Source organism: Salvelinus namaycush, chromosome 8, assembly GCF_016432855.1.
Source record: "Salvelinus namaycush isolate Seneca chromosome 8, SaNama_1.0, whole genome shotgun sequence".
Lineage (NCBI taxonomy): Eukaryota > Metazoa > Chordata > Actinopteri > Salmoniformes > Salmonidae > Salvelinus > Salvelinus namaycush.
The window spans coordinates 10,441,101-10,458,402 of NC_052314.1; the positions used below are offsets into that span (position 1 = coordinate 10,441,101).

A 17,302-nucleotide genomic window follows, 5' to 3' on the forward strand; every position below is an offset into this window, starting at 1 on the left:
CCTTTTTCCTCCAAACATGACGATGGTCATTATGGCCAAATAGTTAGTTATATTTTTGTTTCATCAGATCAGAGGACATTTCTCCAAAAAGTACGATCTTTGTCCCCATGTGCAGTTGCAAACCGTAGTCTGGCTTTTTTTATGGCAGTTTTGGAGCAGTGGCTTCTTCCTTGCTGAGCGTCCTTTCAGGTTATGTTGATACAGGACTCATTTTACTGTGGATATAGATACTTTTGTACCTGTTTCCTCCAGCATCTTTACAAGGTCCTTTGCTGTTGTTCTGGGATTGATTTGCACTTTTCGCACCAAAGTACGTTCATCTCTAGGAAACAGAACGCGTCTCCTTCCTGGGCGGTAGGACTGCTGCGTGGTCCCATGGTGTTTATACTTGCGTACTATTGTTTGTACAGAACGTGGTATCTTCAGGCATTTGGAAATTGCTCCCAAGGATGAACCAGACTTGTGTAGGTCTACAAAAAAAAAATCTGAGGTCTTGGCTGATTTCTTTTGATTTTCCCATGATGTCAAGCAAAGAAGCACTGAGTTTGAAGGTAGGCCATGAAACACATCCACAGGTACACCTCCAATTGACTCAAATTATGTCAATTAGCCTATCAGAAGCTTCTAAAGCCGTGACATCATTTTCTGGAATTTTCCAAGCTGTTTAAATGCACAGTCAACTTAGTGTATGTACACTTCTGACCCAAAAGAATTGTGATACAGTGAAATAATCTGTCTGTAAATAATTGTTGGAAAAATTACTTGTGTCATGCACAAAGTAGATGTCCTAACTGACTTGCCAAAACTATAGTTTGTTAACAAGAAATTTGTGGAGTGGTTGAAAAATGAGTTTTAATGACTCCAACCTAAGTGCATGTAAACTTCTGACTTCAACTGTACATTGGGAGTAGTGCCTTTCCTCAGCCACAGTGTGTTATATGTGCAAAAGTATTATCTCACAACTCGTTGAAACATTCACTCTTGCGTAGACATTTAGAAACGAAACATGCCACTTTGAAAAATAAGTGAGAATTAAGACTTTTGAGGAGTAAGACAGGTAAAAAAGCAAGAGATACCATTAATAAGAAGGGGCTAGAAGCGTCTTATATGGTGAGCTACTGAGTGGCTAGGACAGGCAATCCCCATACTATTGTAGAGGACTTAATTCTTCCTGCTGCCGCAGATATGGCTGGGACAATGCTGGGGGAAAAGGCCCAAAAAACTTTGCAGACAATGCCTTCATCAAACAACACTGTTTCACGACACATCAGTGACATGGCATGAGATGTTTTGAAACAATTACTGCTTTGCATAGAAGTAATGCATATAATTCACTGACATCTGGATGAGTCAGCAGATGTGGCGGGCCTGGCACAGCTCCTGGTATCTGTCCGTTACGTTTATGGGGGGTCAATTAAGGAAGACATCCTCTTCTGGAAACCAGGACAACAGAGGATATTTTTAAGGTACTGGACAGCTTTGTGACATCAAATCGACTTTGGTGGTCAAGATGTGTTGGTATCTGTACTGATGGCACAAAAGCCATGACAAATAATTAAGGGAAACAGGGAGACATAGTGGAGTGGTAACGCGCATGCAAGCAGTTGCTCCCAAAGCCACTTGGGTACACTGCAGCATCCCTCGAGAGGCTCTTGCTGCCAAGGGAATGCCTGACAGCTTGAAAGACGTTTTGGACAATAACATGTCTTTCCATTGTTGTATGATTTTTTGTGTGCAAATTAACTCAAGTTTACAGACAATGTCAAATGTGATATAGCGAAGCACCTGAGTGAGCAGAATTTTTCCTGAAACGGACGACACAAACAACTGGATTCGTTGTCCCTTTCATGCCCTGCCTCAGTCCACTTACCGATATCTGAACAAGAGAGCCTCATCAAAATTGCAACAAATGGTTCTGTGAAAATTTTATTTAATCAGAAGCCACTGCCAGATTTCTGGATAGGGCTGCGTTCAGAGTATCCTGCCTTGGCAAGCTGTTAAGATACGGATTCCCTTTGCAACCACATACCTATGTGAGAGTGGATTCTCGGCCCTCACTAGCACAAAAAAATAAATACAGGCACAGACTGTGTGTGGAAAATTATTTTAGACTGAGACTCTCTCCAATACAACCCAACATTGCAGAGTTATGTGCATCCTTTCTAGCACACCATGCTCATTAACCTGTGGTGAGTTATTCCCAATTTTTTATGAACAAATAAGGTTTTATATGTAAGATGGCTAAATTTACATTTACATTTAAGTCATTTAGCAGACGCTCTTATCCAGAGCGACTTACAAATTGGTGCATTCACCTTATGATATCCAGTGGAACAACCACTTTACAATAGTGCATCTAACTCTTTAAGGGGGGGGGGGGGGGGGGTTAGAAGGATTACTTTATCCTATCCTAGGTATTCCTTGAAGAGGTGGGGTTTCAGGTGTCTCCGGAAGGTGGTGATTGACTCCGCTGACCTGGCGTCGTGAGGGAGTTTGTTCCACCATTGGATAAATAAAGAGCAAAATTATTAATTATTATTTGTGCTCTGGTCCTATAAGAGCTCTTTGTCAATTCCCACGAGCCGGGTTGTGACACAAACTCACACTCATTCTTATGTTTAATAAATGTATTGTAAAGTGTGTGTGGCAGGATGATTACAATGACGCCAAAAAACATTTGAGAGTGTGCTGACCCTGGTGCTAGAGGGGGTACGCAGCTGGAGGTTGAATGTTTGAAGGGGTACGGGACTATAAAAAGTTTGGGAACCACTGCTCTACATCATATCACACTATTTCTTCTGTAGCCTTTATAGGGACAGATTTGAAGGTTTGCATCTGCCTAATTGCAGCAAAAAGAATATATTACGTTTTTAATTGGATATCATTACAGTAGGCACTTTCAACCCAGGGCCGCCGCAGGGTGGAATGATGTCATGTCAAAACCATAGAATTACTATTTCTGTGCTCAATGCCTACTGATAGTTCTTAATTATCTTCGAATTTCACTGGCACCTGATGGGTTCTAAAAGCACATTCGTATCACTCTCAATGGAGTTCATCTGTGGGTGATCGATTGTTTTATGATGGGCTTCATGGCCCGAGGTAATGTGGCTGAAATGGATATAGTTCACTGGGAACTAGTAGTGACGTTCTATTGTCCATGTAGCTCTAGGGCTCCATCGGGTGGTGTATCAGTGAAATGTGTTATGAATGCTATGGAGCCCCTATGGGGTGTATGCAGGTTTTGGTTTCTAATGTATTACTTGATCATGTTTGATTATTAGGCTAATGATGTTAGTGGCCAGTCTTGTTGTTCTTGGAATTTTGGTAACAAAATTCTCCAACTTTTGCTTTGGTCATAAATACAAGTATAGCACAGGGTCAACAACATTATTTACATATGAGTTAATAGAACATGAACTATTAAAAGTTGGATTTTCACTGGGCAGTTCCTTATAAGCTTTTTTACTGCAATTCTACATATTTTATCATAGGGTGGAGAGAACATTTTACTATTTTCAACCTAGTGTCCTGCAGTTCTACACATTATGCCATCGCTATTTTTTGTTCTAATGCTTTCTGAGTGACTCAAACATAACAAAATCAATGGGGGCACCAATGGGAATTTTAGATTCTCCCCAACTGTAGTTTTTATTTGGGCGTAGTTAGTTCTCAAAGATCTTGTTAAAAATGCATATATAGCTCCATTATCTTGTGTAGATACTGTACTTTATATCTGATTTTAAGTTTACACTGAAAACGTTTTACCATTAAAAAAAAATCTAAATGGCAGCAACAAAAAAATGCCCGCTGCTAAATGAATAGAGGGGAAACACTGCATCTGCAATAAACAGATAAAACATTGGTTGAAACAGCCAATAACCTAATTACCGGATGCATTCTTCGGATTTAGGTAATTGTGAGAGTTTAAGTCCTGTATAGCAAATCAATCAGGCGGGTACTGCCGACAGCAGGTAATATGCACAGAATATATCAAACATTTGGAACACCTTCCTAATATTGAGATATTGAGTTGCCCCCCCCCCCCCTTTTGCCCTCAGAACAGTCTCACTTCGTTGGGGCATGGACTCTACAAAGTGTCGAAAGCGTTCCGCAGGGATGCTGGCCAATGTTGATTCAAATGCTTCCCACAGTTGTGTCAAGTTGGCTGGAAGTCCTTTGGTTGGCGGACCATTCTTGATACACACAGGAAACTGTTGAGCGTGAAAAACCCAGCAGCTCAAACCGGTGTGCCTAGCACCTACTACCATACCTCGTTCAAAGGCACTTGCATTTTTTGTCTTGCCCATTCGCTCTCTGAATGGCATACATACACAATCCATGTCTCAATTGTCTTAAGGCTTAAAACTCCTTCTTTAACCTGTCTCCTCCATTTCATCTACGCTGACTGAAGTGGATTTAACAAGTGACGTCAATAAAGGAATCATAGCTTTCACCTGGCCAGTCTATGTAATGGAAAGAGCAAATGTTCTTAATATTTTGTGTACTCAGTGTATAGCCCAATGGCTCCTAAATCAAGGGCACACTGATCAAAATGATTAGCAAGATGAATAAGACTCTGGTGCCTGGAGTGATGTTGATGTGTGCTGTAATGCGGTTGGCAGGGGACTTTTTGATGTTAGCTTTAGTCTGATTTCCTGAACCCTGGTTTTGTACCGTATGCATCATCCATGCTGTGAGGAACCAGTGTTCGCTTGGGGAAAATCCACCCACATCAACACCTGCTCTCTAACTTCATCCCTTTGTGTGAGCAGAGCGCAACAGAACCCCCCCCCAGGTATACCTTTCTCACAGACAAAGCTTCAAAAGGGGTTTTCAATGTCCCTGAAATGGATATTCACAGTGAAGCAAATTTATACAGTGGAATACACTGCTACATGGTGTCAGGAAGGAGCTACGGTGGAAAGAAGCTTGTGCTGGTGGCATAGTGGTCGTTCTGTACAAAGGTGAGTAGCAGTCTATCATAAATAATCCTGTGCAGAATTTGCTTAGCATAGTGCACTTTCTGGCAGGGACATTCTTCTCACTCCCTTTTTAATGAGATGTTCAGTATAGTTTGAAAGTAATATATGGGTGCATTATAATATAATATGCATCTTAGCAGATGCTTTATCCAATGCAACTTGCAGTACAGTGCGTGTTTGTATGTGATCCCTGCAGGAATTGAACCCACAACCCTGACTTTTGCTAGTGCCACAATTTTTGCCAACTGAGCCACACAGGACCCGTGTGTGAGACAGAGCTGTGAGAACTTCCTTACCTGAAGTAGTTTTTCCTCTTTGTTTTGACCAAGTTCATAGACCAACTCTTCTGTTGGCATTAAGTGAAAAACTGTGGTGCAGATTTCCTTTCTTTTAGACAACAGCATACCTTAAGTCCAATACACAGGATGAAATGTCTCTATGACTCTTAACACATCATATTCAGCGATGACACGGCCTGTGAGAGAGATTGTGGAGAGGGAACTTTGTCTCTATTTTAGGCTTGTGCCGTAAGCTAAGTTGCTGCTTAGAGCAGACTGGGCCTGAAGATTTTTTGCTTACATTTATTTACATTTTACTAATTTAGCAGGCACACTTATCCAGAGAAAAGTGGTGCACATCCTAGTCTTATTCATTGTTTGTGCTGCAAATCAGATTATCTTGGTAGTGGGGGGGGCAGACACAGCAGCTGTTCAAACTGTAGAACCCAGTTCCTACATTTTAATATAAAAATTGATTTTATCAAACACAACTATTTTACATTTTATCTCTGGGACCCTCAGGATGACAAATCAGAGCAAGATTACTGAATGTAAGTACATTATTTACCTTCAGAGGTGAATGTATCAAACCAGTTGCCGTGCTAATTTTTTTTGTGTGCACTCTCCTCAAACAATAGCATGGTATTTTTTCACTGTAATAGCTACTGTAAAGGACAGTGCAGTTGATTAACAAGAATTTAAACTTTCTGCCCATATAAGACATGTCTGTGTCCTGGGATTTTTTTTGTTACTTACAACGTCATGCTAATCACATTAGCGCACGTTAGCTCTACCGTCCCACGGGGGGAACACTGATCCCGTAGAGGTTTTAATAACTAATTAGTCAATTATCAATGATATCATTAGAGCAAATAACACCAATGAGTGTTGCCTAACGCCCATTAGTCCAGGTTAACATCCGAGTGAGATATACAAATTCACCAAACATGCTTCAATTGGTTATTAACAACCCTTATCCCAAGGCAATCGGTCTGCAGTTGGCTTAAACTGGCACTTTTACAGTAATGTTGATGAATGTGCACTGTCCCTGTAAAATTAAACTTAATAGCTACATAAAGTAAAGTAGCATAATCACACACTCTAATTGCAATTATCCAGGACTGCTCAAACCTAGATTGGAGTCAATTGTTTATTTTCTGTTATGTTCTTCTGTTTATTTTTATATTGAATGACACATCATATTTTGCTATAGCCTAAATAGTTTTTATTGTTGCTACCATTTTCCCCAGGGGGTGCCAATAAGCTGTGTGTAAAAGCTACGGTGATTACATGTATTATACTTGTCTGTGTATGACATGATAGACCCAGGTACTTAGATAACAAAAGTAACTGTACAGTGAAATGTCACTTTTATTTTATTTTTTTCGTCTTTTTTTTTTGTAACCTTTTTTTTCACCCCAATTTCATGGTATCCAATTGATAGTTACAGTCTTGTTCCATCGCTGCAACTCCCGTACGGACTCGGGAGAGGTGACGGTCACAACCTAGCCAAGCCGCAGAGCTTCTTGACACAATGCCCACTTAACCCAGAAGCCAGCCACACCAATGTGTTGGAGGAAATACAGTGCACCTGGCGACCGTGTCAGCATCTAATGCGCCCGGCCCGCCACAGGAGTCGCTAGTGCGTGATGGGACAAGAACATCCCTGCCGGCCAAACCCTCCCATAACCCGGACAACGCTGGGCCAATTGCGTGCCGGTCTCCCGGTCGCGGCCGGCTGCGACAGAGCCTGGACTCAAACCAGGACCTCTAGTGGCACAGCTAGCACTGTGATGCAGTGCCTTAGACCACTGCGCCACTCAGGAGGTGAAATCTCACTTTCAAAAGTTAATATCCTGTTAACTCATTCCCACATCATTGTGTTGACTTATTCTATACTTGTGTTTGTGGCCAAAGCATAAATTAGAGGGAAAAAAACATAAAAAATCCCACCTCACTTGTATCTCAAACAGACTATTATTTTTGTTTTATTTTATTTAACCTTTATTTAATTAGGCAAGTCAGTTAAGAACAAATTCTTATTTACATTGACGGCCTACCAAAATGCAAAATGCCTCCTGCGGGGACGGGGTTGGGATTAAACATTTTTTTTATATACATATATATATAGGACAAAACACCCATCATGACAAGAGAGACAACACAACACTACATAAAGAGAGACCTAAGACAACAACAGAGCAAGGCAGCAACACATGACAACACACCATGGTAGAAACACAACATGGTCACAGCACAAAACATGGTACAAACATTATTGGGCACAGACAACTGCACAAAAGGCAAGAAGACAGAGACAACAATACATCATCCAAAGCAGCCACAACTGATGATTGCTATTTTCTCACAGAGTATGATGTCATACTCCGGAGGAGGATGATCTGGCCAGTCAGCTGAATACTAGCATAAATATTTTTTATCAAATGCATATGGCCACACCATTCTGTTATTGGGGTACCCCCACACCATTCTGTTATTGGGGTACCCCCACACCATTCCAACACAGAAAAGATTAACATACTTAATTACTGTTTTTTGGAAGGAAACTATTCCACTCATATTGTAATTAATTATAAGTAATATTTCATAGAGATCTGGAAACCCTGGACAGTTACTTTAACTCCTGTCCACTGAATGTGGCAGCCAATAGCCTAGTATGCTGGTGTTTTTGGAATTGCTGAAAGCATAGGCCCCTGTTTAGTTTTACACAAAAAAGACAATGAATGCTTTGCTTCCATGAACCCGAGCGCCCCAATACAGCGCAACCGTGAGATGCCTTTTACACGTTGTGGTCCTGCAGTCCAGGCCATATCCATTGATGTGTACAGTAGTCCTTATACAACATGCCACCACGCTGAACATAAACGTCTAGTTGCAGTGAATCATGTTGTTGGAAAGTTTCACAAAAAAACGCCCTCTAGGTTCTCAACAGAGATAAACCTCCAGCAAAACAAAAAAACATTTGTAGGCTACTTACAGTATTTCAAGGAGAAACATTGTCTGACGTGGTTGAGTGATGCTGACTGATTTAGTTGAACAGATCCGGGTTAGCCGCCAGGGGAGCCCGTCTCTTCTCTCCGTGATGCTCACGTGCGCAGCTCCAGACAGAGCTTGGCACATCCCGGACAATACGCACTCCATCTCCGACTCTGGGCGCCCGGATCGTGGGTACCAGTAATAACCGTCCAGGGCGCTTTTCGGACCTAGAAGCAAATGCTTTTGAATAGGAAATGCGATCTTGTGTCCATTTAACCCTTTTACAATCTGTTATATATTCAGAGGCACAGACGAAATTCAAACATACCCTACTTCACATGGTGAGAAAACAACCGTTGGTGAACTTTACTTTGTCGCATTTCGGAGACGCACCTGTCAATTGCCAAGTGCACTTTATTTAATTCGAAGTGGTGTTGACAACTATGGAATGAAGGTTTGGCTTTGTTTCTGTCGTCTCTCCGATGTGGTAATCATCCATGGATAAATATATTTGTAATACAATATACTATTGTTGCGTGTTTTAGAATAAACAATGCTGGTACTACTCTTAAGATTACTGTGTTTCTCTCTTTGGAGCGAGAATGTGTTCACGCAAATACACGAGGAGAAGACACATTTGATTCCTAGACATTATGAAACCGCCGTCACTATCGGGAATTTACACAAAACCGATAGTGATAGTCAGAGATTTCACTCGTCGTATGGCAGAGTTATCAACGAAATTGACAATAAAAGGGTGCATACTCCAAGTTCATCCTCTTGGGATGTGGTTAGGACATGGATAGATAACTTAAATGGGACTTCATTCAATACGAAAAGGGTTATGAATGAAATAACAATGCGCAAAAGCAATTCGTCAAATGGAACAGAACCCATTTGGTTACCCGAGGAAGGCGAGTCAAAAAGGCTGATGGAGGAAAAGTTGGACACGGAGAAGCATGCAGCCATGGAAACGCGAGATGGTGTATACATTCATTTAAAGCCCTCCACGAGACATAAGCGAGGAGGACACCACCGTGACGAGCACAACCGGATCTGCATACACAAAAGAGCAACTGCAGACCGTCGGAGAAGAAATGCGAAGGATGGCAGTAAAAAAGGTAACAAAATAAGCGAGCCAACCTTGCTGTCAGATGCGTCTTTGGACACACCGCTGTCCACGTGGGAACCGCTGCCTAAACCTATGGCCCAGAACCAGTCAACAGACATGCCATTTCATTCCACTGATTATGAACAGTTCACTTTGCCAGACCTCCAGGACTATACCCCACTGATTCCTCTCAATCCTCAAACTAGGAGAAAAGATGTAAAAAACCCATTTTACCCCGTAACAGCAGAATCATATGGGGCATATGCCATCATGATCATTTCGGTCATCATTTTCACTGTTGGATTAATTGGGAATATAGCAATCATGTGCATTGTGTGCCACAACTACTACATGAGAAGTATTTCAAATTCTCTTCTAGCCAATCTCGCCCTATGGGATTTTGTTGTCATCTTTTTTTGCCTGCCTTTGGTGATCTTCCATGAACTGACCAAGAATTGGCTGTTGGGGGAGTTCTCCTGTAAAATCATCCCCTATATTGAGGTAATAATGTCCACTAGCTATTGTGTTACTTGATTGAATGTTATGATTGGGTGATGAAGTTGGTGTTCAAAGTCTGCTGTCATAACCATCTCTTCCTTGTGAAATCTGTCACATATGGTGAGCAAAAAAGTGTTGGGGCAGTGACACTTTGGATTTGAAATGATACTATGACTATGAAGTGCAGACTGTCAGCTTTAATTTGAGGGTATTTTCATCCATATCGGGTGAACCGTTTAAAAAATACAGCACTTTTTGTACTCCCATTTTAGGGGACCAAAAGTATTGGGACAAATTAAATAATGTATATTAAAGTAGTAAAAAGTATTTGGTCCCATATTCATACCACGCAATGACTACATCAAGCTTGTGACTACACATTTATTGGATGCATTTGCTGTTTGTTTTGGTTGTGTTTCAGGTTAGTTTGTGCCTAATAGATATGAATGGAGTCACATTTATTATAAATAAGAATACAATATGTTTCTAAACACTTCTACATTAATGTGGATGCTACCATGATTATGGATAGTCCTGAATGAATCATGAATAATGATGAATGAGAAAGTTAGACGCACAAATATCATACCCTCAAGCGATGCTAACCTCTCACTATTACAATAACAGGGGAGGTTGGCATTTTTGTGGGGGTATGATATTTGTGTGTCTAACTTTCTCACTCATCAACAACAACAAAAATGTGTCCTGTCCCAATACTTTTGATGCTCACTTTATGTCAATTCTTACACTGTACAATGTTCTGTGCTTCAAGTGTTTGCAGTATTTGGAGGATCCCATACTAGGTCTAGATTTTTTTTTCTCCCGAATGTCACCTCAACCTGTTGTTCCAAACTTTTAGGGGAGGTGTCACTATTCTAGCTACAGAGGTAAAAGCCCCTAGGCGACCTATGCTATGTCAGGGATACGGTTACAGTCCTACTTTCCCTAATAAGGCAGTAGTCTGAAACTCACTTGGCCTCAATAATTACATCAGACCCACACCCGTTATTGCATCAACTTACCTGTCTGTTTCAGCTGTAAGGCAGCTCTTCTGTCAGCCATCTATTGTAAAATATACAATGTTAAATGTAGGTGATGAGGGATCACACAGAGCCAAGACAGGCCTTTAAAATAACATGTTTTCCAGAGTTACAGAAAGCTAACCATACAGTAAAGTCTATATTTTGTAGCCATAGCATTGCCTACTGAAGGGTTTGTATTAACACACTTGTACTACATACTGAATGTCATATACTGTATGTGATTTGAATGTTGCAGGACCAAATTATGAAAAGAAAATCTATTATTGTCCCTGGGGTCTATTATTGCCGCTGGGGTCTATTCAGACAGTGAACAGTTTGTATCCAGTTTCCAGGCATCGTCAACACAGGTCCTAGAGAGAAACGGAGTGTGCTTTTGTTTCAGCCGACCACTAACGCACCTGTTTCAAATAATCAACCAATCATGGTCGTTAACCTAGACCAAAATTAGCTGAATCAGGTGTATTAGCGCTGGACTGGAACAAAAGCCTGCAAACCCACTATCTCTCCTGAACAGAGTTGGAGAAGACTGAGCTCTGCTCTGCTTGCTGTGTAAGTGCAGTAAATGGTGATTGTTGTGTTAAGAAAGGCGTAATCTGACACACCACACATCATAGAACTGAGCCTCATAGGACAGGATATCCACCTTTCAAAAAACAACAGAATTGCTGGTTATATCACATACGGTCTAAAAGGCAACCCACCAGACCCAGTTGCAGCTAGGGACAACACCCAAGAATCTAGATGATATGGAAAAGTCTAAACAAGATCCTTGGGATGTCCCAATGTCAAGGTTGGGACGGGGTAAGGGTAGGGACGTCCCAAGGAATTCGGACTAACCTAGATGTTATGCAGCCCAAGAACTTGGAACACCTTATACAGTCTGAGGTCACAGTGTAAAACCTATGCTGCTCAACAACTGAGCCTTCTTGGTGAAAGTAGCGTCAATGAAAATGAACAAAGATCTGAATTGATTGGATTAAGTATAATCAACACGTTGACAGACCCACCTTGTCCTCTGATAGTCTATGTGCAATTTTTACTATTGCTTACACCTATCCCATCTTTTCAGATCTCCACAAGTCCAACATCCTAGGGCTAGGGCTTACCTGTCTCTGTGTTTTATGGAGTCCAATCCTCCACTCCTTTACAGACCTCTTTGGTTCAGCTCCTGCTTTTAGCAGTCTGTCTGTTCTCTCTGTTGTGGAAAAGTACTTAATGTAAGATAGATGACATAGTTTTGCTGTGGTTCACTATCATACTGTTGGTTCTGAGTGCCTTTTATGGGATATGTGTGAAGCATTCACCCGGACGAAACTCGATTCTGTTCATTAAGAAGGAAGCACACTCCTTTTGGAAGAGGAAATGATCTAGATAAAAATCCTTCTCCAGGTGGCACAGTTCATCTGTCCGGGCACATACACTGAGTGTACAAAACATTATGAACACCTGCTCTTTCCCTTACATAGACTGACCAGGTGAAAGCTATGAACCCTTATTAATGTCACTTGTTAAATCCACTTCAATCAGTGTAGATGAAACGGAGGAGACCGTTTAAAGAAGGATTTTTAAGCCTTGAGACAACTGAGGCATGGATTGTGTATGTGTGCCAATCAGAGGGTGAATGGGCAAGGTATGGTAGTAGGTGCCAGGCGCACTGGTTTGTGTCAAGAACTGCAACGTTGCTGGGTTTTTCACGCTAAACAGTTTCCCGTGTCTATCAAGAATGGTCCACCACCGAAGGACATCCAGCCAACTTGACACATCTGTGGGAAGCCTTTGAGTCAACATTGGCCAGCATCCCTGCAGAACGCTTTCGACACATTGTAGAGTCCATGCCCCAACGGATTGAGGCTGTTCTGAGGGCAAAAGGGGGGGGGGGGGAGATTAGGAAGGTGTTCTTAATGTTTTGTACACTCAGTGTATAGGCCTACACAATGACTCCAAGACAAATAAACAACCTCAAAACGACCCAAACGATCTGTATGAGTGATGCTGTATAAACTGCCAGCGCTAGTCTGTAAGCTGCTTAGTTGCAGTGATTGTCATTGTGTTTGTAAGTCCCATTCTATGCCAACATGACCTGTAGGCCATTTTAAAACCACAGTCCCAGACATAGCACTTTGAGTCTCTTTGAGTAGACAGACTCCGTGGTAAGAACATTAAATGGATAGCGGCAGACGCATCCTCGTTATGCTAAGCGACTCGCTAATCAAGCAATTAATGGAGCATAACTACACAAACAGTGGAGGAATTAATTCTAATGGCTCCTGTGGCAACTAAGTGCTCTGTCACATGACAATTTGTCATTATGGACACCAAGGTGAGAGGTTAGTTAGACAAGGCCTGCCCGCCACTGTTGACACAGCTCTAGAGGATAGCTGTCACGTTGACGATGATGGTATTTGCTGAGAGCGCTTTGTCTTGACAATACTCTCTCCCTCTCTCTTCTCTCTCCATCTCTCCCTCTCTCTTCTCTCTCCATCTCTCCCTCTCTCTTCATCTCTCCCTCTCTCTTCTCTCTCCATCTCTCCCTCTCTCTTCATCTCTCCCTCTCTCTTCTCTCTCCATCTCTCCCTCTCTCTTCATCTCTCCCTCTCTCTTCTCTCTCCATCTCTCCCTCTCTCTTCTCTCTCCCTCTCTCTCCATCTCTCCCTCTCTCTTCTCTCTCCATCTCTCCCTCTCTCTTCATCTCTCCCTCTCTCCATCTCTCTCTCTCTCTTCTCTCTCCATCTCTCCCTCTCTCTCCATCTCTCCCTCTCTCTTCTCTCTCCATCTCTCCCTCTCTCTTCATCTCTCCCTCTCTCTTCTCTCTCCATCTCTCCCACTCTCTTCTCTCTCCATCTCTCCCTCTCTCTCCATCTCTCCCTATCTTCTCTATCTATCCCTTGCTCTTCTCTCTCTCTCCCTTCATATCTTCTCTCTCTATTGCTCCCTCTTTTCTCTCTCTCTCTCTCTCTCTCTCTCTCTCTCTCTCTCTCTCTCTCTCTCTCTCTCTCTCTCTCTCTCTCTCACTCCCTCTCTCTTCTCTTGATTTCTCACAAGCTTAGATAAGTTGTGGGAATGTAAGGGGTCTGCTACAGGGTCTTCTACAAAAATCATAGGCAATCCCAGGACATAGTGTCTATAATACTGTAATAAGCTCACATAGTTGCTGTCACAAACTCCACACAGTTGTCACCGACTAGTTGTATATTCATTTCCCACTGAGCAAACCATTTCTGTACAGCATTCATATAAAATTACAATGACATTTGTCAGTAAAACTCACGAATGCAACTGTTTATGTCAAATTGTTTTGTGTTCTACTTGTCTCCCTGGTTGTCCTGAAAAGAAAATGGTAAAACACTTCGCTAAAATAAGATCTGGACATGCAGATACATTTAAGTCAGATAATGAAAAGCCAGTTTTAGCTGGGGCCTCTGGAGTGATGGTGTGTTTTAACAGATTTGATCATAGCTGTGATGAAATTACTGGCTACGTATGTACAATTACTCAGCAGTACATTTCCAACTTAAGCTGACCAAGCATATTGAGGGAAAGATACTAGAGACAAAGCATTCCTTGTGTGTCATGACACATAGCAAGGATATTTGGTGGTGTCCACACATTGTTGTGGTAAACATTCCTCATACCCCCCTCCAGGCACAGAAAAGTTCATTTTAAACCTGTTCATATCAACGAATCCCAATAAATAGAACCCCCTGAGGGAGTCACAAGACCTAGCATATAAATCAAAGTCTTTCCACAGTCTCTCTCGCTCTCTCTCTCTCTGTGTCATGGGCTCCCTTGCACACGGTATACTGTGCACCTTATTTTGTTATACAGTCATCAATATTATAATTTGATATAATTAGAAAGTCTAAAGTTCCCCTTTTTGGCGCCCAACTGTAGTCTTCCCACTCTTTAAAGTATCACACATAAATCATTACTCATGGCTACTTTCAAACATCTCAGTATGGGAAATTAGGAACTCGTGTGCGGTAAGTAACAGAGCTGTCCCGCTCTAAACCTGTTGACATCTAGTATACTGTGCTGTATGTACCATTGTCACATGGGAATTGTTCCAAACTGTGTTTTGAACACGCATGGTGTACAGTGGACACATTCTTTCGGTCTTTTCAGAGAACAAGATGGCTCTGGGGCCTTGGTATTTCAACCAGACTTCCCAAGGTGCATTGCAATTAGGAGTAGTCTCTCCTCTATTGTGTGTTAAGCCTAGGGCCTGGATACAGTCTATACTTGTTTCTCTCTAAAAAATGAAGCACTTTGACAGAACTTGATGTTATTGTTAATGTGCAGTAATAACACATCAACTGCATACAGTAGTGTCTGACTTCCTCCTCTCTTTTCTTTGTCCTTCCAGGTCTCCTCCCTCGGGGTCACCACCTTCACCCTGTGTGCTTTGTGCATTGACCGCCTTCGCGCCGCCACCAACGCCCAGATGTATTACGAGATGATTGAAAACTGCGCCTCCACGGCCGCCAAGCTGGCCGTTATCTGGATCGGGGCTCTCCTATTGGCCCTGCCAGAGCTCCTGATCCACCAGCTGGTCACTGAAGATGGCGAGCCTCCGGATGTGACGCCCTGCCAGCGCTGCGTGGTTCGTATCTCCACCGACCTCCCCGACACGCTCTACGTGCTGGGCCTGACCTATGACGGAGCCCGCCTCTGGTGGTATTTTGGCTGCTACTTCTGCCTGCCAACGCTGTTCACCATCGGCAGCTCCCTGGTGACTGCCCGTAAAATCCAGCAGGCCGAGCGGGCCTGTGTGCGTGGCAACAAGAAGCAGCTCCAGCTGGAGAACCAGATGAACTGCACGGTTGTGGCGTTGGCCATCCTCTACGGCTTCTGCATCATCCCTGAGAACATCTGTAACATCGTTACAGTCTACATGGCAGCGGGTGTGCCCAGACGGACCCTGGACATTCTCCACCTGGTCAGCCAGCTGCTGTTGTTCTGTAAGTCGGCGGTGACACCCGTCCTGCTGTTCTGCCTGTACCAGCCCTTCAGCCGGGCCTTCCTGGACTGCTGCTGCTGCTGCTGTAACGAGTGCGGCCCTCCCAGGTCTTCCACCACCGCCACCACCAGCGAGGAGAACGAGCACGAGTGCACCACCACCGACCTGGAGCTGTCACCATTCAGCACCATCCACAGGGAGGCATCCTCCTCCTACACCACCGTGGGGACCCACTGCTGAGAGGTCAAAGGTCATGACCTCCTTCAGAAAGTTACAACTGCCCTGTGAAGAGTTCAAGAGGTCGGACTTTAAACCAATTGGACCGGTTTCCCCACACCCAGGTTAAGGTTACTCCTGGAATAAAATGCATGCTCAATGGACAATCTCCAGTGAGAGTGCTTGTAAATCAGAGAATAGGCTTAATCTGAGTCTGGGAGACCGGCCCTTAAGAGTTACGATCAGTTCATTTTTTATTCCTGTCAATTTAGGAATTGAATTGATAATGCGGATAAAGGGCACATCCCATTCTAAATCCATGTCCACTTCATTTCCTGAATTTACTTTGAATTAAATTGACGTAAACTCTGGTGGACATCTGTGTCTCGGTCTACTTAAGGGCAGAGTTCTGTATACGTACTATAATGTCTGTCCACTCTTTGTTTACAGCAGTGGTCACCAACCGTGGTCGATCTCCAAGGCATTCCTAGTCAATCACCAAACATTTCTGTAAAAAAATTAAAAATAAAGCCTTGCGTTCCTATTTTGTTATTTGTTTTGTGCTGTTGGTGGTAGTTGCACTTTATTTTTGATTTGTTTTAGGTTGTAAGATGTAGGTGCACTTGATTCAGCAGCCCTAGCGCCAGGAAGGCAAAGTCTTCCCATTTTGAATCACGTTTTTTAAATAGAATTTCCAAATGGTCTGAGAAGAAAAACATTGGCAGGGAAATTCAAGCATTGATAATGTATTGGGCCTATAGCCTACTGCACAAACTTCATTGTTACAGAACTGTAATTGGTTAATGTTGCAAAGGCTTACGTTTTCTAAGTCATGTTTAAAACAAATCTGAGCAGTAGATCTCAGCTTCCATTTTGACTCAAAGTGATCTTCACTCAATGGTTGGTGACCACATGTTTACAGAAACCATACGGAAAGGAATACATATGTATAGTTCAATTCAATTTATAGCAAATTCATTATAAACTCACCAGTGTTTTCTCTTTTTAATTATTATATAATTTGTTTGGGGGGGTCATAATGTTATTTTTCTGCCTCCACAGAGTGTCTGCGTCAAATGGAAAGTAATATATTGAAAATGGCTGATCGTACTGTATTGTGTTTAGCTTATAATGGTGATTCTTGTGAATCAGTTCAAAGTTATGCCTAGCTCCCTTGCTATGTAAGTATATTATGCACTCTGTATTTGATAGCAGAA

At 42.4% G+C, this 17,302-nt stretch overlaps 1 protein-coding gene across 1 annotated transcript; it reads left to right on the forward strand.

Moving 5' to 3' along the window:
* Window positions 1-9,464: 9,464 nt before the first annotated feature.
* On the forward strand, window positions 9,465-16,109 carry LOC120051755 (prosaposin receptor GPR37-like). Its single transcript, XM_038998642.1, has 2 exons — window positions 9,465-9,872; window positions 15,276-16,109. Exons 1-2 carry the CDS (start codon window positions 9,465-9,467, stop codon window positions 16,107-16,109), a joined length of 1,242 nt encoding a protein of 413 aa, XP_038854570.1.
* The last annotated feature ends 1,193 nt before the right edge of the window (window positions 16,110-17,302 follow it).

Bases quoted from the DNA above. Each gene is read 5' to 3' on its own strand.
- LOC120051755 (XM_038998642.1), top strand. From the start codon at position 9,465: ATGGCCCAGAACCAGTCAACAGACATGCCATTTCATTCCACTGATTAT. The intron at 9,873-15,275 runs GTAATAATGTCC...TTGTCCTTCCAG, and splicing joins AAATCATCCCCTATATTGAG to GTCTCCTCCCTCGGGGTCAC.